Source organism: Oryza glaberrima, chromosome 3 (assembly GCF_000147395.1).
Source record: "Oryza glaberrima chromosome 3, OglaRS2, whole genome shotgun sequence".
Taxonomy (NCBI): Eukaryota; Viridiplantae; Streptophyta; class Magnoliopsida; order Poales; family Poaceae; genus Oryza; species Oryza glaberrima.
The window spans coordinates 19,026,247-19,051,821 of record NC_068328.1 but is presented as its reverse complement, the minus strand read 5'-3'; the positions used below and the strand labels follow the sequence as shown (position 1 = coordinate 19,051,821).

Below are 25,575 nucleotides of genomic sequence, written 5' to 3'. Positions count from 1 at the left end.
TCCGAATAGGAGTCCTACATGCCTTGGAGGCCAATCATGGACCCTATAAATTTATGAGGGGCTGTGACCGGCAGATTCATTGGATCACGTGAGAAACCCTAGCTGCCACTCCCCTCCCCGAACAAAACCCTAGCTACGCATGGGTGCTAGCACGTCTGTGCGTGGCGTTCTGTCCCAGTACGTGTGGATACTAGTAGAGGCTCTGATACCACCTGATGAACCCTGAGTTCCACTCGACACTCAAGGCTGTTGACTGGCCCGATCTTTCAGTGAGTTGAGATAACTACGATTTGAGAGAAATGTTGACGACCTGACTACAACCGTACAAGACGTTGCGTTGCGCCTTAGCGATCGATACACCTCTTGGTGGGTTGTTGATCTTGCCGGTGCAAATCAACCCTATTCCTGCAAGAAAATCGAAGAAACAAGCAAGAACAAGATAAAAGCAATATGATATTGCAAATAGGAATGAATACACAAGATAAGTTGGAGTTCCGAAGAATAAGCAAATGGATGGTCTAGCCGACATGCGCGCTGCAAGTAAGTAGCAATGGCTAAACTTTAATCTAACAAAACCCGAGAAAAACTGAAGGGGTACCTAAGAACACGACGAGGAGAACGGCACGAGGAGAGATGATTGAGCTGTTGCGATTGACTACTTCCTCTACATCGACACGCGCGACGTCCCCGACTTTTCTTCGGCTTCTTAGCGCTTACTTCCGCTGCACAACGCATCAAGTGGTAATGATCTATGATCTAATACTTGCGTGGTTCCTGGTTTACGCGGTAGAAAAATTTTGATTTATGCTATCGTAGCCTACGCGTATAGAAGATAGCATGAGATAATAAAAGAAAAGCAATTCTATATCATTTCTGACTTTTGTATTCATTATTATAACTACATGAAAATTTCCTGCTTAGAAGCAGGTAACACAGTGAATTTTTTTTTGTCAGAAATGAATAGGTTGGGTACATAAGTCATCGATTCATATTTTTGTCTTTGTGCGTCTTTCTTTTCGTGTTCTCAAAAGGGTCTAGGCCTCTAGCCTTCCAACAGCTTACACATGCAACTGCTACAATCGAATGTGTCACTTGTCATCCAATGTGACGATAGTTGGAATTTGCCCATGGTTAATGAAATCAATCTTGTTCAGCCTAACGCAGCAGAGGACCTGCTCAGGGAGTTCATCTTGCTTCTGGGCCTGCATCATGATAAAATGAATTAAATAATTAAAATAGCTCTGAAATTTTATTAACACCCTCAGTTGACTGCTAGTTTATTTTCATGAGTGTTTTTAATGGAATAGTTTAACATGAAAAAAAATGATATCTGGTTGTACTAGTGAGAGTGAAAATAGTATCGGTCGGTACTGAGTAATTACTGGGACTGATGATAGGATTTGAATTGTATGTAATCTTCATCTATGTTTCATGTATATATTTCTAGTTCATTTTCCAATAATAATAATAATAATAATAATAATAATTATTATTATTATTATTATTATTATTATTATTATCACTACTGCTGCTACTACCATTACAATTTTAATTGAGCTCCAAAAATATTCAGGCTATAACCCTGTTTTTTGAGAACAGAAGAGGTTTTCCTCCTCATAGTCTACTTCGTGTTTGCAGCATTTAGTGAAATGGAATTTGTGTCTCCCTCAGGTTAATATTAATGAAAACAAATAAGTATATCAATCTCAATGCATATAAATAGCAGAAAAGAAAAGAACACTAACTGCATTAATGTTGGAAACTTGCAAGGAAAATTTACCTGAATTGTCAAACCCAGGTCAAGGATTCCATTATTCAGGCGTTCTCGGAATGATTCCAATCCCTTCCTTGCAATATAGCTGAATCGGTGTATATCAAGGTCTACCTCAAAATAGTTCTCTCCCTGCAACAGATAAAACATTAACCTTTTGCAGTATACTGAATTGTTATGTACTAAATTTTATGAAATGTTTCTTGAACACACTTAAATGATCTTTTAAATGTCCTCTTTTACTATTTAATTATTGAATGAAAAATAAATGATCTTCCTTGTCTGAAACAAGAAAGACATGATCTCAAGATTTCTGGATTCATTATATCCTGTACACTACGTTATGCTAGCAACTACTGCTGTGCAATTTTCTTTTTGTCATGGTTAAAATAAAATTTATGGTCCACTTTCGAAAATCAAACTGACTTGGCGTGTATTACTTATGCACCTCAAAGAAATTATGTTGGGGTCGTGAGAGGACTGGCTTCTCATTATATGCTTGGACAAGCTTCCTCTCTGTGGAACTCAATTGAAGATCCTCTGGGTTAACCAGTCCAGCCATGATCTTTAACCGGTCTCTATAAAGGATTGTTGATTCTGCTGCGAACCCTTTAACCTTCTCACTTTCATTCTCAATAAATCTCTGCCGTCAGATACATTCTATTAGTTCATAGAAACAAATTCAACCTGAACAATAGTAAGATTCTGAATCTGAAACTCTAACCATAATGGACTCCTTGAAATGCTCTGAAACCTCCTTGTCGAAGTACTCTGAGATTTTGAAGTACAAGACAAGGCTCAATCCTTCTCCATTACTGTCGCCGAGGAACATAGCAGCAGGATAGGTGGGCATCTGTGCTTGAATATCAGGACATGACATATTCAGCAAAAAGTTTACCCAGATTTTTTTTTCAGGGACCTACCTGGATGTTAACAATTAAAAGTGAAGGGAGCTTGTCATGTGGTTTGACTTGTGGAAGCTCAATGTGCTGAGCAATGTGTTGAACCTTCTTGTGGCTGGCAAACAAGTCCACACCTATAGGATAATAAGCAGCATAGTTTGGAGCAGCACATTTCTTCTTGTCTCTGAAAGTATTGAAATAGTAGGTCAAGGTATATCAATTGCATGTTTACACTCCTTGTTTAACATATTGTTCCTGGATTTCTAGCATACATACTTGAGGAAGGTTTCACTCCTGAGCTTGAAGAGGGATGGATCAATCCGTGACCAACATCCTGATGTGGGCTTTTCTCCCCTATACAGAATTGTTGTCCCTCCCTTGGGGCGGACCACATATTTCTCTGATTCGCCTATACATTGAAACGAAGAATAACGTTAGCTGGATGTGAAGGGGTGTCAAGCTAGGGCGGGCAAACATGAATTTTTTTTTTTTTGACCGGAGGCAAACATGAATTTCGCATACCCAGTTCGCTGTCATCTTCATAGTCATCACATGATGTTCTCTTGTATGATAGTCTAATGACTGTTGACTTCTTTTTTGCTGGACTTCCACAGGTCAGCTGCTGCATTTTGTCATTGAAGCTGAAAGAATGCAACAGCTTGCGTATGCGAGATGGGGTGCTGCACTCTTTGCTCTTCTCATCAGCATCATTTGCCTCCTTCAAACCCTTAAAGCTAAAGGAGCTTGGTAGGCACCTGGTTGCGCACATTGCCATGCTTTGGCTCCTACGGTCAGGATCATTACCTTTCAATGTGAGAATGTCAGAGAAAATTTAGAGGTTTGTTTGTTGGTAGTATTTCAATGATCGGTATTCCTTTGAGGTGAAATTGCTCTTACCATTGTCTCTTTTCAGATACTGTTCTACAGATAATGTCATGGGCACCCCACGGCATAAGTCTCCGATGCGAGAGAGTGCGTCAGCAAAACGGGAAGCGTTCTCACTCTTCATTTGGTTATCATCATCAGGCCAATCTACAGTACATCTTTAATCTTCAGTCTTGCAGCTTCCTGGAACATGCATCTATTTTCACAGTGAACATTTTGAGTATGTATGCAAATCTCACCTCCATTGACACTCTTAAATTCATCGTCGGAGTCGTCCTCGAGAATACTGACGGAGTCAAACCAGGCATCTTCTTTGCAGCAACCTACATAGGTACGTATGATCGATCAAATTAGGTCGATTCATCTACTCCTACAGATCAGCTTCAGTTAGTAGAGTAGTACCATTGGAATCCCTCTGGCTGTGGTGCCACTGCATCTGTGTGAGGTGGAATGTTTTGGAATGCTCTGATTTTCCATGGTTTGATGATGTCTCAAAATGGACAACCTCACTCATTGAGAAGTCAGTCATGTGTCCTCTTGAATCGTTCAACCGTGACTTGGGCGCCTCTGGCATGATGGATCGGGAATTAGTACGAGCTCTTCTTCCTTTCCTGGTATAGTGCCTTGCTGGTGGTCTCTGCTCAATGACAGACTTGGAAGCACAGGAACCCATGGTAGTGACAACTCGTGTTTGTATCTAGCTTCTGGGAAGTATGATATACTTCAAGATAATTATCCTTCACTAAGACTTGATACAGTATTGAAGTAACCACAAAGATTAATCTGCAAGGAAAAAACACATACACATGCATATGTTTTCGGAGGGAGTACCTAAAAATATTGGGTGCAGTAACATTATTTATGTGACACCAAAGAAGCAAAGTGAGGGAAATGTACCAAGAGACTGGAATGCAGAATAACGGAAACTCGGTGAAATACATCCAAGAAAGCAAACAGCGCCAAGAATGGCATGAAACTGCAAGAGGGGGAGGAGAGGGTGATGGAGAAGAAGGCAGCTATATATGCTGATATGTAATGATGTGGGTTCATGATCAAGGGACAAGTTTGGAGAGCATGTGCTTGTTGGTAGTAAGGCATTCTGCATTATAAGCATTATCATGAACTGTAGCATATAAAAATATATATTCTTTCACGTAGAGTTATATTTTGCAGCCTTAGAGACCCCTTTGAACTTCAGAGAAGGTTCTTGCTTGGTTTGCCTAATGAAGATCTTCCAGTTGAAGAAAAATATGGTTAATCAGGTATGTCTTGGACTGTGGGTAGGGGAATGATGTTTTGCACTGCATATAGCTGCATCATATGCTGGAGGCTGCACATATGGATGCCGTGCTCCTGCTCCCCAGGGGGAGGTTATGGCATATAGCTGCATCATATGCTGGAGGTTGCAGTGTCAATGAGAAGCAAATCTCAGAGAAGCATCCGTGGCACAACCAGGGATGAGCTGGGAAGGATCGTTAGGTGAACAAACAATGTGCAAACGATTAAGGGGTCAATCATGGGGTTTTGAGTTTTTGAATAAGCCTAGCCGGCCTATATTTTTTCAACAGGTTCCCACTTCTGTACTTAACAGATAGTGATAATTTTACTACTATGTTACACACATTCCTGAATTGCATATGTAGTTTATATGCTGCTGGAAATTAAACGAAAGCTGGAATTAGAAAAACTATAGAAATGGTTTGGATTTTCCATCTTTAATGCCTTGTTATTAGAGTAAGCAGACTGTAAGTAAAAAAATTGATGTAGGAAGAGAAATCTGATTTTTGATATATCAAAAGAACGCTTTTAATTTAGAGCATGCTACGTGGTTCATATATACATGAACGTATGCAGCAGTCTGAAATGGACGTGATCGAGTAAATGTTTTTCTCTTCGTCTTTTGGCGTTTGTTATTCGTAGCAATGATCGTGCCATATATTAGTATGTATATTCTTTTAAATTATCTCAATGGTGATGGTGAGTGGTGAATTAGCTACCACCCACAATCAGTGTCAAGTGAGTCCTCCAAACAATGAGGTAAATGGACTTTTGTTCCTTCCCAACATCAAACCATCAAACAGGGATTTTTTTAAAAGTGTGGTGAAAATAACGACAAATAATAAGACCCTAAGATTTTACAATGAGAATATATTTATTTTAATTTTTGAGGCTTTAGAGTGTGCGGTGTGGTTCTCTTATTTAATTTCCGTTGTAACACACGAGCATTTAGCTAGTGCATTATAATGTGGTGTCTTACATCGTCAAGCTAGACTGAGAAGTGGAGACAATAGAAGAATTGAAATGAATTGTTGCAACAGACCATGTTCGGCTTGTGAAAGATCGGTTTTGTCAACTTGGGCAAAACTACGTGCATGTTATGACATGTAAGGATCAATGTAAAACAGATTATTTCCTATCTCAAATATAACAACTTCTAGTTTTTAATATTTATCATAAAACATAGGAATTTCTCCACCTATATTTTTTTATCAACCAATCATAACATTCACCATTCACCAATTTCATTTTGTCAACCAATTATAATTTTCCGTGTTTGATTTTATCCACTCCATATGTCTGACCCCCAAGACGAAGCTACCGGGGGTCCCAGAATGAACAACCCCCCCCCCCCTCTCCCCCCTCCCCACGCCGACGGTCTCCCCACATGCGGTTAGATCGTAATTATTAACACAGGTGAATTGACAAAGTCCACAGAACATTCTGCATTGAGATGGCTTTTTGATGTTTCCTGCGTCCTCTAGGTCTGAAGATCGATACCTTGCAATCGCCTTCTTCTTCTTTTTCTTTAACTCCAATGGATTTCAATTTTTTTTTCTTTAGCCCAATTGGGTTTTCTTAACTTTATTGGACTCCATTGTATTTGGAGGTGTTTGGATATAAGATTTTTTGGAAGCTAATTAGATTTCTAGTATTTCTAATTCCATAAATCCGTGGATCTAGATCTATAATTATATTGATAATATTTTGATAAATCATTTTATTTTTATTTTAGATAAAATATCAAATATCAAACCACAAATAGTTTAACATATGAACTCTAAGATCTGGATACATGTCAAACAAGGTCTAAGTATCCCATGTAATAATTTCTCTTTTGACCATTGCACTCCATTGTATCGTCAATTTAATGACATATTAACTGTCACATGTAATATTTTTTCTGATAAAATTGCTCTCGTAAACTGAAAACCCTCTCTATTAGATCTTCAAATGGATACTGAAGTAACATGTAATATTTTTTATGATGAAATAAGTTTCACAAAATGAAGGTCTCTAGCTGCGGCGTCTCCAAACTCTGAACACGCCGTGTGACTAATAATCTATACAGAAATCTCGGCAACCCCAATATTTAAATCATGGCTTCGTCCGTGTTAACCCTAAACTTTTTTAGGGATGGAGGTTGTGTCGTTAAGCTCTTATTGGAGTTATTAAACATAATCAGCGGCCTTGGTTTTGCCGCAAGTAACGAACGCAGATCATCATATGTTACTATTTAATTCGTTGTTTGCACATGTATTGCATATAAGTTCTCCCTCTTTTAAAAAATGTGAGTCCTATTTCTTTTTCACCAAGACCAAGAAGCAATTAATTCATTCACCATGTGACAAAATCAATGCACATGCAACCAATAAGCATTAAAATAGCTTCTTGGGTTCCTATCAATAATTTAATTTAGCATATAATAACTACAAATAGGACTTAGATTTTTAAAAAAACTAAAGAATGAAATAGGTCTTACACTTTTGGAAAGAGGGAGTATGACTTACTACGAGTTATGACATCACGAGTTATGACATCAGATACGTCAGTATAGGTGGGCTCACACCGACAAATTTCGATCCCATTAGCTTTTCATTTCAACCCATTTTGACTTAAGAGTATGTTGTTTATCACCTCTTTTCAACTCCCACTCATTTGTTTTCCGTGCGCACACTTCCTAAACTATTAAACGGTGTATTTTTTTAAAAAAAATATAAGAGAGTTGATTTAAAAAATCATATTAACTCATTCTTCAAATTTATGTTAGCTAATGATTAATTAACCATCACTAATGAATCGCTATGTTTTACGTGTAGGGAGGTGAAGTTCCCAAACACCACCTCCGAACTCGGAATAAAGATGATAACTGGTTTATCATTTTCTTCCTTGTCTTTTTGGATGCTTTTGGTTTGGGGAGTTTATCAGCTGAAGTGATTTGGAGTTTAGGAATTAGGCTATTTGCTTTGTTTAGTTAGAAGACAATGGAGATTTTTAATTAGGATGGAGAATGGATGAAAGAACTTACTGCTTTTTCTAGGCTCTAGGCTAATAAATCAATGGCTAAGATCGTTTCTACTGGTAGTATCATACTGTTAGTAGAAAGGACCGGAGAATCACTCTAGCCTCTAGGTAGGGCTTCAGAGTTGAAAAGATTTCCTACATTATGGCTTGGACAAATCTTAGCTATCTATTTTTATTTAAAATCTAGTCTCTGTCTATATTTACTACTAATTCGAACCATCTTTACCCAACAAGATATTAGGACTAAAAATCCAATTCACATACTAATTTTACAATAAATTCCCTCGTGTAAACTCCTAATGCTCTTCCCAAACACCCCAGAATTTATCGAAAGTTATAGATGCTTAAAATCTATTGAAGCAAAAGATAGTAATTCAGATTACAGCAAATCATTTTTCTAACTTCAAGACGAAATACCCCACGGTGTTTCCCACAATGAAAGAAAAAAAACACTATATGTAATATATTCAAGTTTCATATAGGCATAACATAACAGTTATATACTATCTCCCTTGACGTGTGATACAGACCTTATTGAACACAGCAATGGAGCATGCATGAAATCCAGAATATAGTGTCTCAAAGATGTTAATGAATTGGAAGAAGTTAATCAGAGAAGCTAGGGGAAAGAACCTCTGCAACTACGAGCAATGAAAGTCGATATGCGTGCTTGCATGCATATGTATCCCCCTCCCACGGATGAACGACGACGGCGGCGGAGGGCGGCGGTGTGGGGGTTTCCCGTCGCCTCTGCCGTACGCCGTTCGACGTCAAACCGCCGGCGACGTTGTTAGGAGAGGTTGAGTGGTAAAGAGAGACCGTAGACACCAACGAGAAATGTTCCGTTATTTAGCACTGGTATTGCCCATATATAGTAGTTTTCTTTGTTTGCATCAATGCTTGCATGTTGGAGGAGAGAAACAAGGCGGGGAAGATGGCGGCAAGAATAAACCAACAGCTAGATATACACCTCATTTACGTGGTTGCCATTTGTTAACAATAAAATTTGGTAAGATATGCTTGGAGCCGAAGATAAACACCTAGCAGATTTGGAGCAGATACAATCTTTCCAAAAACAGGGTGCGTGTCAGCTGGATATTGTATCGGCTGAGTCTGATTCGGACATAGTTGGCCAGTACAAGAATAATTGGTTTCAGATTATAATTTCGATATTTTGCTATACATGGATAGAGTCCATTACAGACAGTTGTATCTATTAATTAGGAATATTAGTATCGATTTATTAGAGAATTGGCAAGAGTCCGCCTTAAGGACTTGTTCGTATGTGTTTGTAACTTAGGAAAGTTTGACTCGTATCTGATATGGACAAGTTTGTACTATGGGTATAAATATATGCCCAGAACCATGTAAGAAAAATAACAACCGTTTAATACACTCTTGGCGCATCGCCGCCTTTTTCTCTTAGTTCTTTTCGACGAGTTCTTGCTAAAAGTTAAGGCATCGGTTTCGACCTCCTGACAAGAGGTAATGCTTGTCACGATGGTTTGCATTATCGAGATTACTATATCGCTTTAGATATGTTAATCTTGCTAATATAATCACTGTTCATCAGATATGTTATTATCAATGGTCTAATTTATCTGTATCGGCCAGATCTTCTCTAGGGTTTTGTCGGTATCGACTAAATTATTTATGTTGGTTAGGTTAATAATGGTATCTACCACCCTGAAAATCAGTCAAGGGCTTGATTATCAATATATATTGTTTCTTTTCATACTTAATGTTGCATCAGTTATGTCTGATCTATTAAGTCGTGATTTGAATCTCTAGCTCTAGCTTGTTTTTTGATTGCCAATAATGGTAGAATCGGGGTTTTAGGCGATCTTACCTGATATAGATGTTTTATTATGTTTAGTTAATCTAATCAAGCTTTTCATGCTATATCTGCCCTTTATGTATATAAGATAAATATATTTGATTTATATTGAGTATATTTATCTAGATTACATATATAAAGTTTTATTAGAGTATTAGCTAATACATTATCTTTTGACCTAGGCATTGTCCATTTAGCTATGATATAAACACATCTAATCCCTGAGTTTGTCAATCTGATTTATATACAATCCATACTGTCGCAGTTAGGTCCAATCTATACCATTTGTCTATAATTTAGAGAAGATTGACTTAGAGATTATATGATTGTTTGCCTCTACAACTATTAGCTGATATGACTGTTGGTATTTCTTAACGGCATTACTAGAAATATTCATTCCTAGCAATGGTGCAAAAATAGTCATGGTATATTTATGGTTACAAAAGTAATCCGCAAGCGCATGGATATACCACTGTAGCATTTCACCTAGAAGTATTCCAAGGTATCGTATTTAATCCCAAGGGAAGATGTGAAAGAGAGAACCATGCTAATAATTATATACATATATAATACTTGCTTTCATCAAAGTCTAAGCAGGGGTTAATTCAGTATAAGGGTAGAATGACAAAGCAAAGCTTTTAGATTTATCCTAATAAATAATTCTAAACTAAGTGGAAGAAGAGATAGAAAGTAATCAATTCCTATACTTCTAATATACACTCAACCTTTAGTTTACATTTGCTAGTATACAATCATGTATCCAATACCCCCTAACAGTGCCCTCCTAGTGTTTCGAGAGACCACCCCTGGTTGCCAAGTTTTTACGACAACCTGTCGTGCCCATCCAACCGGGGCTAAATACGGAGGAGTACCCTACCCAGGAATTTGTCTTAGGAATATATACTAGCGTAGAGGAATACCTGTACTAAGCTGTCACCATCAGCGGCCCACCTCTATTGTCCCGCAGCATATATGCCTAGATAGTGATATTTAGTAAATTAAGCACCATGCTTACATTAATAAATACTACTCTACACCTCTGCAGATGATATAGAGCAACCGATAACTCGGATACTAAACCCACACCATTGCACCTCTCTGGTAGGCTACCCTGTCACACCCAGAAATTCGCTACCCGAATTTCAAGCAGAATGTGTATTAAAATATTTGTCCAGGACCATCTAGAATACACAAACAACAATTGATAAACAGATCCACATCTTACAAAAATAATAAATAATTCTTACAAACTCAGCGGAAAAGCAAATAAACTAGACTTTTATCTTCATGACCAAAAGCATAGCTTCCTCCATAAACCACGTGCATCCTCAACGTCCGGAACAAGCTCAATCCTCATAGAACTCATCATCTGAACCAATCTCTACCTCTGGGGTAGGGAAAAATAAAGCAAGACTGAGTACCAACCACCGTACTCAACAAGTCATACCAACGGGAAGGCATGATGCATGATATTCACAAAGGAATGGTTCATTAGATATTTGCAATAAAAGCAGCATTTATAAATCATATTTTGAATAAGTAAACCAGTATATATAGTTAAGCAGTATTAAATCATCACTGTCCAAAGCTAAAACCATGTTGCAATAGGCCCAATCAAACCACCTGAACTACACTAGTTCAATAAGTCATATTGTTAAAAGTGAGACTAATCACGGTGAGCTGGTTGACCGCCCAATAACCGCGGGCACGGCTATTCGAATAGTTTTAACTCTGATCAGAGGTGTACAACTTTACCCACAAGACACGATTCCATACATGTTACCATGCCCCGAAGTTCCACCACGATGCAAAGGGGGAAATCGTGACAAAACCCTTCATATAACTCTCCCTAACCGAACATACCCACCTCAGGTTTCACCCCCTCCTTGTGCCAAGTCGGGCAGTCCCCTCTCATGCCTAGGTAAATCCAGAAACAATAGAGATCAATATCTAGATTCGAACTGCACCATCGCCTCTACCCTTGCCACGGTATGTCAGCTAGGTTAAATTATACTCTAGGTTTAGCCTGGAGCCCACGTTGGCCTGTGGTAAGTACGATTATATCTTCCAGGCATTCCCGAGAACCGGTCCTTAATTGTCATGGGCACAACTTCCAAAACCATGCACCCACAACCCACCATCAAAAGCCACAGTTCGAATCTTTGATCATATTGAAACCTATAGAGAACCACTTAGTTATTTTCTGCATTGAGTATTTATAAAATTATTTTGCGTATGAATTATTTTTTTAATAAACTTGTTAGTTTAGTTATTACCCCTTATTACATTGTTATTATTGGCCAAATCCATGGATTGCTATATCACGCCCTTTGATAACCTAGGTGTAGATTTAAATACTTCACAATAATAATATTCTAGTGGATAAGACCACCAAATATCTATAGTCATATATTTGGTTTACCCGTCATCACATGGTGATGTGTCGGGTGATATAAAATGTGTTATTTGATATGAGTCACTCGCCTGGAGTGATATGGAAGATTAATTCCCGGGTGAAGATGGATATTGTGGTTTGTGAGGCCGTGCATGTTGTTATAATTTTTTTGTGGAAAGTGTATATTTACACTTGAAATATGCACGGGCCTGTGCTAGTTTTGGTGGCTTCCCCCGATATAAGGACTACCCTCTTATGCCATGTAAAATGATGTAATTTGCACCCATCCATAGGACTGAGTAATCAGACTTAGCCTAGTACATTGTCCCACTATATGAAAGACTGTAGGGTGGCTCTGAGCAGGTTTGGGGTGGACATGTGGAAGGGGCTTCGCCCAGGTTGACATGATCCACCGTGAAAGCAGCAACCGTCTAGCCTTGCTTAGGCCCAGCAAGTGCCCGACTGCTAGGACGGATCAATATCCCGCTGGGCAGTAACTAGTAGTAAGTGGGACTCTCGAACGGCTATGTTGTCCTTAGCCTTGCAAACTGTTGACATCATCTGGGTAAAGCTGGGCAGTCTCTGCAGAGATGAGTAGACCGAAAGGCATTCTAAGATGACAGAAGGTACCGAAGGGCGTGATGAAGGCTGTCTTGGGGATATCTACCGGGTTCATGTGAATTTGGTGATATCCAGAGTATGCATCCAAGAAGCTCATGAGTTCGCATCCAGCAGTCGAATCGACTAGCTGATCGATCCGAGGCAACGGGAAATCGTCCTTCGGGCACATCTTGTTGAGGTCCGTGAAGTCGACACACATTCGCCACTTGTCGTTCGACTTCTTCACCAGCAATGGGTTTGCTATCCACTCTGGGTAGTCGATCTCTTGTATCACCCCTGCTTTTAGCAGCTTGTTCACCTCTGCTTTCACTGCCTCTTGGCGATCTGCCGACATTTTCCTCAACTTTTGCTTCTTCGGCTTTGCGTCAGTCTTAACTGCGAGATGGTGCATGATGAGATTTGGCGAAACACCCCCCCCCCCACTTCATTTGGTCCCCAAGCGAAGATATCGATGTTCTTCTTGAGCACGACCAGGATGGTATTCACTTCTTGCTCGCTTAGATCTCCACCGAGCGATATGATTTTCGTGGGGTCTGAATCATCTATCTGCAGTTGGACAACCTTGCTGTGGGGGCGGGGGTTTCGGTATTGGCTTTGCTTTTTCCTGCCCTTCGACTTCTAAGGTATGGACTTCCCTGTCGAAAGGGGACCACCGTGGCAGCCGAAGGCTGGGAACCCTTGACGACTATCACACCAGCTGGGCCAGGCATCTTGAGCTTGAGGTAGTTGTGATGAGATACTGCTTCGAACTTGGTCAAAGTGCCCCTACCGAAGATGGCGTTGTAGTTGTACGGGATGTCGACAATGTCGAAGAGTATCTCCTCTTCTCTTCTATTCTCTTTTGTGCCGAAGGCGACTTTGATGAGGGCCTATTCCAGAACTTGCACTGCTTCGCCTCTGAACCCTCTAAGCGAAGTTGGTGCTTGGGATAATGCCAATGTCAGCAGACCCATGTTGGTGTATGTCCCGGCGAATATGACATCAGCCGAACTTCCTCCATTGATCAAGATGCGCCGGACCTCAAAACCAGCCATCTCTGCCGAAACAACCAACGGATCCTGGTGAGGGAAAAGGACTCCTTCGGCATCCTCCAGCCCAAAGGATATTGGCTGCGACAAGTACCTTGGGACCCCATCACCTGCCGAGATAATGCTATGCACTGTTTGAAGTTGCATCTTTTTCTATCGTTTCGACACTTGTGAGGGGGGGATCAGATCTTGCGATGACCTGAATCACTCTTCGCTGCGCGTCTTGGCGTTGTTCTGCTTGAGGTGCTTGGTTGAGGGCCGCTTCGCACGGTGCCTCTTCGGCCCTTGCTTGCTGCTGCCTTGGCGCTTGAGCGTTGCCTTGTTGCCGAATGTTTCGACATTGCTCAGTTGTGTGCGAAGAGCGTCCATGAAAGGCGCAGTACAGGTCCTTCTTGATCTTCTTACAAAAGGGTTGTTGCTGTCCACCCGCTTGCTGGGCGTCGAACTCCTTGCGGAGGGCCTGTACTTCTTCGACCGCCATCACCGCCTTGCTAGCTCACTCGGTCCTGAATTTCTTCCATGTCATTGGGGCTTGGTTCAACCTTGGATGCTGTCCTTGGTTCACTGGAAGGGTTGGGTGAACCAGGACAGGTGCCAAACTTACAACCTGGGCTTGAACCTGAGCTTAGGGTTGGCTTGTGCGGTGGCAGCTGCGGCTACGGCTGCCTTGTCGTATTCGGCTTGTATCTCTTGCCTTCGCTTGGTGTCTTCGTCACCTCGAGCATATCCATCAATTATGCGAAAGAGGTGTTCGATCGTCCTTGGCTCCTTGCGCGCAAGCTTTCTTGTGAGTTCGCCCTCGAGCAAGCTGGTCGAAGCTGCGTTGACAACAGATGCTTCGGTTATATCTTGCACTTGGCACCGTGCTGGTGAGAACCAGCGCATGTACTCCCTTATCGATTCCCCTGGCCTTTGGCGAATGCCTAGAAGGTCTTGCTGAGTTTTCAGCTCCTCAAAGGTACCTCGAAAGTTAAGGACGAAAACATCACGCAATTGCTCCCATGAGTAAATGCTATTAACAGGCAAATTGAAATACCAAGATCTAGCTATGCCATCGAGCGCGAGGTGAATTACCTTCGCCTTGGTATTCTCATCGCCGTGAGCAGCTTCGATTGTGGATTCGTAGATAGACAGGAACTCTTTCAGATCCGTCTCACCCGAATTCCTTGGGACTGGGGGGGTACTTGAACTGGGGCAGGATGGGGTGACTCTTGATTCCCCAGCTGAGGGGCAAACCCTTTTCGGCACCTAGCTTGACCATAGCCCCTTGCTGAGAGGGCCAATTCAATTGCGAGTATGGAAGTGCGAAAGGCAAAGCCACAGCTTGCACGTGAGCTTGAGCTGCGGATGTCGATTGATGCCCTGCACCGAACATCATCGCCTGGTTCAGCTGATCTGTCGAAGCGGCTTGCACCGCCGCAGCTAGGTCGAACATGGCTTGATTCCAGACTTGATTCGTCGGCAGGGCTGCTCCGTACCCGGGAGGCACGGCTTGTGCGAAAGTCATGGGTGCTTGGGCTGCTGTGCTTGGGTCGAATTGCAGTGGTTGGCTTTGAGGCGAAACCCCTTGGGGTTGACTTGGCATGGCGAACTGGCCCAACGGTGGTCCCGCCGATGCACCCTGACTTGAGCTTCCCTTGGCCTGGGCCGGGGGCGAAGTTCTTATTACATTGTTGTGGGGCTGATTAAGTTGTCGCAAGAAGGCTTGAAACTGCGCTGGCAAGGTCGAAGCTGCTTCCATCATAGCTTGTGGCGTGTGAGTAGGCTTCAGGTACTGGGCTTGAGGTGCCGCCGGGCGAACCGGTGCCGAGATCACTTGCAGTGTCGGACGCACGGCAACGGCTAGGGCGAGCTTGGCGAAGTACACCGGTGCTTGCACAGCGTGTGGAGGAAGAGCTTGGGGCTGAGTGTAGAACTGCTAGGTGTGGGCCTTGGCCTGTCTTGCTGCTTCGTACGCTTGCTGCTGCTCTTGCATCTGGCAAAGCGTGTCTTGAAGCTTGGCCATGTTCTGACGCATGACTCCTATGTCAGCTTCGGCTTGAGCTTCGAGATTGGCTTTGGCTTGTGAGGTGGTGATCGCTGTCGACGCCGTGGCCGGTGTTGACGGTCCTGAAATCATAATATCTGACCATCAATACCTGCATATAATGGACTAAAACATGGTATTCAACTTAGTGGCAGGGTTTATTACTAATCATTTCCACTACTGTTGGTCTATATTTGAATGCAGGCGACAAACTACCAAAGTTGAGAGGAAAAGAAGCAAAAGAAGGTGGAGCAATCAGTCGAAAGTCTGCCGATGATCTGCAAATCCATTAGGAGGCCCAAAAGTCCAATTTCTATATCTAAGTTTGGCCCAAGATGGATGTCAACGTCACAAGGGCCCACATATCAATCTACAGCAGAAAAATGGGGGCCAAAAGAGCCAGCAAGGGGTCGGCCGACCCACTACTAAGCCCAAACGACCCGAGATTTCACCAGGTGGTTGCTACCTACTATCCAAGGTCGTTATGACCGGTTCTCACACTATTACCAACTTCAGGAGGACATATGGCAAGAGGAGAAGAGTTATGCCCTTTGGATTCCATGGAGAATCTCCACATTCCCAAGCAAAGTCCCCCTATAAATACCCCTCTCATCCCTCACTTCCAGCACACAACTTTGAGCTGAATTACAAGAGGCTCTATTGTATCTTTTGTACATTAGAATAAGGTAGAAAGTGAGGAGAAGCTCTGGAGGAGTTCCCGGAAGTTAGGCGCTCATCCGACTTCTACCTCGACGAGTGTAGCTTCCTAGGAGGAATTCGGGAGGAGTACCAGAGCTGTCGGTACACTCTGCTCTGGGTTCGGAGAACTTCTTCTATAAAGTAAGCATTCGTGTTCCTTTCTTATGTTATTTAATTACTTTGTCTAAGTTAGATAGATTTCCATCTTTATGGGTTCATTGTTTAGTATTCGTAATAAGTACTCTAGTACTAGGACTCTGGATAGAGAAGGAAGTTCCTGCGCAAGTATTAGAGTAGTAATTAATAACTTAGGCGCGGTGTCTAGGTTAGAGATTACCTTTGTTTGTTGTTGTATCCCACAGATTTGTCAGAGGTAGGCGGCAGGTGGTGACAGCCCTGAATTCCGTCCCAGTAATTCTCCACGTTCGGATACATCATAAAGCTATAGCCGGAACCACGCTGGCAGACCAGCAAGGGTCGGTGCCTGAAGCAGCAGATAGGGAATTACCTTTGCTTAGCTTAGATAATATAATTAAAACGCATAGAAAGTCCTCTCTAGCCTGCCTACCTATAGTTGTTGTCCTTGGATCGTCTTAGCCTTAGGTAGATTACACACGTTCCCTGAATTCGATATCCTTTTGGGGTCACTCGAAGGTGAAGTGCTACAGCGGTATTCCGTGCGCTTGCGGATTTAACTGTGATCGTAAGAAATACCAACAAGCATTTCTGGCGCCGTTGCCGGGGAACGGTTGCTAATTTATCCGAGTCTAGGTCATCCTCGTATCTTTATTTTTATTTCTTCTTCTTTTATTCCTTTCCTTGATGGAGCAACCCACAATTCAAAACCTTTATGCTCCTCGGGCTGATCTTTGTGAGCCATCGTGTTCTTCAAAACCAATCCTTTCAGATGGCTATGAAATCAGTCCTAGCTTTATAGCCATAGTTCGAGAGAAAACGTTCTCTGGTAGTATCAGTGAAAACCCATACATCCATCTTCGGGACTTTGAGCTAGTGTGCTCATGCCTATCCATCGTAGGCATGACACATGAAACTCTCAAGTGGAAATTGTTTCATTTTTCTCTGAGAGATGAAGCGAAGCAATGGTACACTCTGTCTGTCAAGAAATTCCACAGTGAACGGGAGGAGCTTAAGTGCAATTTCTGCCTTACTTTCTTTCCATTAACCCGTGTAATCAATCTTCGATTAGACATCCTCTCTTTCCGACAGAATGAGAAGGAATCTCTCGGAGCAGCCTAGGCCAGATTCTCACTGTTAACTCAGTCTGGCCCAGACTTGTCTTTACCCGACCATGTGTTGTTACAACATTTTCGGTACGGGTTAGACAAGGAGTCTGCTGAAAATCTCGATATTTCCGCCGGAGGATCGTTCGCACATAAGACAACCGCCGAAGGAAGAGAACTCTTAGATCCGATATTAGAGAACGATTCTTTCGGCCGAAGCGAAGCCATCCCGGAGGTCGAGATTAGTCATGAGGAACCTCTGCACGCGGAGTCGGAGCCCAACTCAACTGCCGAATCCTCATCCTAGTCGCAGGAGCCGGAGGAAGAAGAAATTCATCCTCTGGAAATTCCATTCCAATTCGAGGAGGACCTTTTCGAAGATTATGGAAACACCTCAAATTATTCCTGTGAGAAGAGACCACCGACCAAGGTGTTGATGGTCGTTATCGATCAGTTTCGACCGTCAATACTACTAAAATAAAGGAGAACTAGTGATGCTTGCAATGCATATATCTGTTAGAATAATAATATTCCACTAGTATTAGGTATACTAACCTTTTGCAGAAAACGACAATAAAGTAGAGGAAAATTGATATCAACTCAGACGATAAATCAATCGGACGATGTCGAGAACCAGACTTGTGTATGAATGGGCCAAGATCGCAGACTTCACACGATGAATCAGGCCAAAATTCACAAGTCTACGAAGTGAAGCAACGGAGGAGGCCACCAGCCAAAATGTGGGCTAGTTGGGCCGGCCCCTGGTTCGGCCGAACCTGCTGTGAAGCCGATGGATGTAGGGTTTTGAGGGAACGATGGAGATTCACTCCCTATGGTGGTTGGAGGGTATTACCGACCCTTCCAACCGCCATAACTGTCATTACCTGCCTATTTAAGGAGTTCACTCTCTTCACTTCAACACACACCTCAAGAAATAGCTCTCTCATTTCTCTCAAGTTTAGTTTAGTAGTATCTAGCTAGTGGAATAGAAATAGAATAGGAGTCAGGAGTCCGGAAGCCTTCGGAAGAGTTCGGGTATGGCTTTAGCAACTTTCCTCTTCTCTTTTGTAAGCTTTGTACTTATATTAGAATACTCTTCTACATACATTTATGGTATTGAAATACTTTCCGAGTATATGAGTACCTACTTTACATTATGTTCATGTTATACTGAATATACGGCTAGCTTATCTAGGAGATGCTTTGGTGCGGGTATAATGTTTGCTTATGCAATTACTCTATGTCATGACGATGATATTAGAGTAGTATCTGGTAGTTTAGGCGTGGTGTCTAGATTACGGGATATCATTATCTGGGGTTGAGAGGTGGGCCGCTGATGGTGACAGCTCAGTACGGGTATTCCTCCGCGCTGGTATATAATCCTAAGTTAATTTCCTGGGGAGGGTATTCCTACGTATTTAGCCCCGGTTGTATGGTTATGATGGGCTATCGTAAGGAACTCGGCAGTCAGGGGTGGCTTCTCGAAGTACTAGGAGGGCATCGGATAGAGGGTATTAGCTAGTATATCAGTTAACTAGAATGTATGTATACTATGTATATTAGAAGTATAGGAATAGATTTTCTTTCTCTTTTCTTTCCACCTAGCTTAGATAATTTATTATGAGAACGAGTTGTTAATGCTTATGTGTCACTCTACCCTTGGATCATCTTAACCCCTGCTTAGAATATGATTATCACAAGTAATATATAAACTATTAGTCAATGTCTCTCTACATGATCTTCCCACGGGATAAAATAAATATGATACCCTTGGAATACTCTCGGGTGAAATGCAACAATGGTATATCCGTACGCTTGCGGATAAACTCTGTAACCATAATATACCAGGAGTATTTCTGCGCCATTGCTGGGAAGTATATTTCTAGTAATGTCGTTAAGAAATACCAACACAAGGTCAAGTCTAATGATCATCTCGATAAAGCTATGCTTAAAGAGACGGTGAAGAAGTTGACCACCATCATGAGTAACGAATGGTTGAGGGAAGGAGAGCTCTCATCTGAATCAATTCAGATACGATGCCCCTCCTCAATAGTTACGTGTCTCATTAGAGGTAATTTGGTCTGTGCTCTGTTTCATCCCTCTGTTGGTGCCAATATTATGTCCGTAACCCTTGCATTTGATTGCCTAAGGGCCAGACCATTGGAACCAACCGTCAAAACCTTCCGAATTTCCACAAACTCTAATACCGAAGGTTTAGGGGTTATCTCTGGAGTGCCCACATGGCACAACAACGTTGAGGTCATCCTAGATTTTCATCTGTTCGATATCTCTGATTTCGACATACTCATAGGCCATCCCATAGAAAAACTCTTAAATGTGCTCGAAACCGGTGTCCTCAACCTGAAAATAGGAAGAATAGCCACCTCCATCCCTGTGTTGCAATCAACCAATTCTTTGACAGAGTCTCTTCCTGTTCCTGAGCCAATTGAGGAAGTGATGGTTGTTTCTCCATTCGAGGCCCTAGAGTCTATTTTCGATGAATCCATCGAAGAATTCAATGAAGGGGAGGATGAAACTAGAGAAACGATGGATCTGCCAAAAACGGATCTACCTTTAGGCCTACGCTATGCATTTCTGAACGGCGATTGGAGTCTCCAGTCATTATAAGTGACAAACGCTCTGAGAGGGAGATGTCTCGACTTATCGCCGTTTTAGAAAAGCATCGTGCTGTTTTTGGCTATTCCCTCCAAGACTTAAAAGGCATCAGTCCAACCCTCTGTACTCATCGCATTCCCTTAGACTCGTCTTGCACTCCATCTAGGGAACCTCAGAGGAGGTTAAATAATGCGATGAGGGAGGTCGTCAAAAAGGAAGTCTTGAAACTCCTACATGCCGGGATTATCTATCCCGTGCCATATAGCGAGTGGGTTATCCCTGTCCAAGTAGTGCCTAAGAAGGGAGGCATGACGGTCATTGAAAACTCGAACAACGAGTTGATCCCGCAACGAACCGTCACGGGATGGAGAATGTGTATTGACTATAGGAAACTCAACAAGGCTACGAAGAAGGATCACTTTCCGCTACCTTTCATTGATGAAATGCTTGAGCGGCTAGAGAACCATTCCTTCTTTTGTTTCCTTGATGAGTATTCCGATTATCACCAAATCCCCATCCATCCCGATGATCAAAGTAAGACCATGTTCACGTGCCCATACGGAACGTATGCATATCGAAGAATGTCGTTTGGGTTGTGCAATGCACCCGTATCATTTCAAAGATGCATGATGTCTATTTTCTCTGACATGATCGAGGATATCATGGAAGTCTTCATGGACGATTTTTCAGTCTATGGTAAAACTTTCGATCAATGTCTGGAGAACTTAGACAGGGTCTTACAAAGATGTCAAGAAAAGGACTTGGTACTTAATTGGGAAAAGTACCACTTCATGGTTTGTGAAGGAATAGTCCTGGGACATCAAATCTCCGAAAGGTGGATAGAGCAAAAATCGAAGTAATTCGACAGCTTCCACCTCCTGTCAATGTGAAGGGAGTCCATAGCTTCTTGGGTCATGTGGGGTTCTACAGGCGCTTCATAAAGGATTTCTCCAAAATCGCTAGACCCCTAACTGCCTTGCTAGCTAAGGATGTTCCGTTTGACTTTGATGATGAGTGTATGAAGTCCTTTAAAATTCTTAAGGAATCACTTATCTCAGCACCAATCATCCAATCTCCTGATTGGTCGCTGCCGTTTGAAATCATCTACGATGTAAGTGATTTTGCTGTGGGAGCTGTTCTTGGGCAAACTAAGGATAGAAAACACCATGCTATTGCATATGCCAGTAAAACGTTGACTGGAGCTCAGCTTAACTATGCCACAACTGAAAAAGAGCTGCTAGCCATAGTGTTTGCCATTGATAAATTCATGTCTTATTTAGTGGGAGCTAAGGTAATTGTTTACACTAACCATGCTGTACTAAAATATTTGCTCACTAAAAAAGATGCAAAACCTCGGCTGATTAGGTGGATTCTTTTACTCCAAGAATTTGACATTGAAATTAAAGGTAAAAAGGGAGTAGAGAATTCTGCTACAAATCATTTGTTGCGTATGCAAATCACTAACATGCATGAGCTACTGATAAATGACTATCTGCGAGACGACATGCTGTTGAAAGTCACAGACTCTGACACGTGGTATGCAACCATCGTCAACTTCATGGTCGTTGGGAATGTACCACTGGGAGAAAATAAGAAGAGGTTGATCTACGAGAGCCACAGGCACTTGTGGGATGCACATTACCTCTATAGAGTCTATTCAGACAGTCTACTACGAAGATGCGTTCCGGTAGATGAAGGCATGAACATATGGAGGTCACTATGGAGCATTCAGGACACACACAAAGATCTGGCAGAGTGGATTCTTTTGGCCATCAATGTATGATGACACAAAGGAATTCGTTCGGAGATGCACAAGTTGCCAGAAGCATGGAGGGATCACTGCTCGAGATGCGATGCCACTGACATACAACCTTCAAGTCGAACTATTTGATGTATGGGGCATCGACTTCATGGGACCTTTCCCAAAGTCCTATGACTGCGAGTACATCCTAGTGGCTGTTGACTATGTGTCCAAGTGGGTAGAGGCAATGCCATGCAGGGTTGTAGATGCCAAGCATGCTCGTCGGATGTTCCACGAGATTATCTTCCCTCGTTTTGGGACTCCGTGGATGGTGATAAGTGACGGAGGGTCTCATTTCATCGATAAGACCTTCCGAAACTTTTTGAATGAGCTTGGGGCTCAACACAACATTGCCACTCCATATCATCCCTAGACAAGTGGACAAGCAGAAACGAGCAACAAACAAATCAAGAATATTCTGCAGAAGACTGTTAATGAGATGGGGAAGGCATGGAAGAACAAGCTACCTGATGCACTTTGGGCATATAGGACTGCTTATAAGATGCCCATCGGTATGTCACCATACCAACTTGTCTACGGGAAGACTTGTCACCTTCCGGTAGAGTTGGAACACAGGGCGCACCGGGCTATCCGGAATTGGAACATGGATTTAAAGGGAGCCGGACAACACAGGAAGATGCAGCTCTCTGAGCTGGAGGAATGGAGGGCAAGGCCTATCACAATGCCAAGATCTACAAGGACAAAACCAAAAGATGGCATGACAAGCGGATCAAGCACAAGGAGTTCAAAGCAGGGGACAAGGTGCTGCTGTTCAACTCACGGGTGAAGCTTTTAGACATGGAAAACTTCGAAGTAAATGGATGGGTCCATCTACTGTCGTCGACGCTTCACCACATGGAGCCGTCACGCTGCACGACAATGAAGGTAACATCTTTAAGGTAAATGGCCATCGATTAAAAGTTTTCCTAAATCCAATAGAAGTTGATCGTAACTTAGATGTTGTGAATCTAGTCTCTTTTAGCTTCTACCCGGAATCTTTAGGTCCCCCTTGATCCATTAGTTTTCAACGCCACGAGTCCTTAGGCCTCCCTCTTGTTATCTTAGGTCCAGCTTTCATGAATAAAATAAAATAAAAAAAATAAAGTTGGCTCCTTGGTCTTCCAACCAAGTGAGCCATTTTTACTTCACTCTTGTCTTTCTTTTTCTTTTTTGTGTCCAATAAAGCCTCCCAGATACAAAGACAAGTGTGGGGGTGATCTTGCACATCAACGCCATAACCAAAGCAAGATCACCCTAGAAGTGATGAGCCATGATGAACCACACAAGGAAAATTGTTGCAGTCAGAACCAATGAGGAGTCAGCCAAACCCCCAATTCAGCTGAACCTCCTTTACCATGAATTGTCCTCTGTTTTATACAGAGCACAGGTTTACACAATTTTTCTTTGGACATCCATTTTATCTTGAGTTCAATTTGATCATCAATTCTAAAATATCGAAGATAATTAAACTCAAGCTAGGGATGGTACAATTAGAATCCATGATCTCCCTGAAAATAACATGCATGCCTTTTATTCTTTGCTCATTACTTGTTGCTTGTGGTGACATATTCAATAGGGACCCCATGCTATCTAGGTAATTGATGAATGTGATATAGTCTGATGATAGAAATCTTGCTCGTTCATGTTGTACAATTGGGAATTTTATAAAAAGAAAAAAACATATAACAATGCTAAACTTCTCATTGATATTTTTATTCCCACTAGAGCCATAGGTTGATCATTCATGGTTAGCTTGCTACATACGCTGCTTGTCATTTCATTGAGCGTTGTCAAGTTTTGTGACCCTAATGAAACGCTCTTCATACTTTCATGTTCAAGAACACACTTACACTCCACATACACCCACCTATGCTTGACTTCTACACTGGAAGTTAGCATATCCCATTTGCCATTCATTTCATCCATCCAATAAATACTCCATGTCATTTATGCCTCTTCCTCTAAGGTTCTTTCAAAAAAAAAGAGGGAAGAGAAGCATGGCTATGAAAAAGAAAGAAAAAAAGTGTTCAAACAAGTATGGAGCATGATGATGAAAAAAAAAGAGAAAAAGAAAAAAAAAAGAGATAGCCATGCACTCTCCCAAATTTCAAAAGAGAAAATAAATGGAGGAGGAGGTATACGAAAGGAGTTATTTTTATTTTTCCTTTTTCCACCCACGAATTCACCATACACATACATATGCACATTCTTGACCAGAAAGTATGTCTTGTATTTCCGTGGATCCATCATTTGATTTTGCAATATATGTGATGCAAGTAATGCTCTACTCTTTTCCATACCCTGAGCTCCACATAAGCCTTATTATATGGTAGGAAAAGAAAAGGCACAGTCATACGCCTTTGTGAGGAACCATACATTTTGAGTGATCAAGAGAATCAATTAAGGAGCAAAGCAAAGTTATAATTTTGTGTTACATGAAAAAAAAACCCCAAGTTGTTCTTCATGAAAAGTTAGGGTGACTTGAGTCAAGATTGTTCCATTCTCAATTGTCCAAGATTGCATGGTAGACACTACAAAGTTCCACAAGTACATGTATGACTTTGAATAATTTGTTTGCATGATTATTAGTAAGGAAGTCATAACTCTATTGTAGAGTCCATAGCCTTCACTCGGGACGAGCAAAGGTTAAGTGTGGCGGTGTTGTTGACGGTCCTTAAATCATAATATCTGACCGTCAATACCTACATATAATGGACTAAAATATGGTATTCAACTTAGTGGTAGGGTTTATTATTAATCATTTCCACTAGTGTTGGTATATATTTGAATGCAGGCGGCAATCTACCAAAGTTGAGAGGAAAAGAAGCAAAAGAAGGTGGAGCAATCAGTCGAAAGTCTGCCGCTGATCTGCAAATCCATTAGGAGGCCCAAAAGTCCAATTTCTATATCTAAGTTTGGCCCAAGATGGATGTCAATGTCACAAGGGCCCACATATCAATCTACAGGAGAAAAATGGGGGCCAGAAGAGCCAGCAAGGGGTTGGTCGACCCCTTGGTTTGGCCGACCCCTTGGTTCGGCCGACCCACTACTAAGCCCAAACGACCCGAGATTTCACCAGGTCGTTGCTACCGACTATCGAAGGTCGTTATGACCGGTTCCCGCGGTATTACTGACTTTAGGAGGACAGATGGCAAGAGGAGAAGAGTTATGCCATTTGGATTTCAGTGGTTTCGCTCGGAGGTCCCCACGGTCAGCGCCAGCTGTTGTCGAACCAACAACTGCGTCACGTCGAAAGGCGTGGTTCTCTCAACAGTAGTTGGAAGTAGAAACAATTGTATTGCTTCGTAAAAATTTTTGGATCCCCCTATTATATGGCCTAAGGGGGCTATTTATAGCCCTATTACAGGCTCCCTCTTTAGGGTTTAGGTTTTACAGGGAATTTACATGGTTACCCTTATGATAGGGACATTATTAGGGGTACACAGTGTCC

General features: G+C 42.0%; 1 protein-coding gene across 2 annotated transcripts; it reads right to left on the bottom strand.

Moving 5' to 3' along the window:
• Positions 1–846: 846 nt before the first annotated feature.
• Positions 847–8,691, bottom strand: LOC127766062 (uncharacterized). 2 transcript variants are annotated; one of them, XM_052291087.1, is made up of 12 exons: positions 8,494–8,691; positions 4,456–4,534; positions 3,961–4,341; positions 3,798–3,881; positions 3,571–3,705; positions 3,196–3,477; positions 2,950–3,082; positions 2,695–2,857; positions 2,496–2,624; positions 2,220–2,414; positions 1,781–1,903; positions 847–1,202 (listed from the first exon to the last, which is right to left on the bottom strand). In XM_052291087.1, the coding sequence occupies exons 3-12, from the start codon at positions 4,229–4,231 to the stop codon at positions 1,089–1,091; spliced, it is 1,629 nt and encodes a 542-aa protein (XP_052147047.1). In that variant the 5' UTR covers positions 4,232–4,341; positions 4,456–4,534; positions 8,494–8,691; the 3' UTR covers positions 847–1,088. The 2 variants fall into 2 exon arrangements, with proteins under 2 accessions (XP_052147047.1, XP_052147046.1); XM_052291086.1 differs by lacking the exon at positions 4,456–4,534.
• Positions 8,692–25,575: the final 16,884 nt, after the last annotated feature.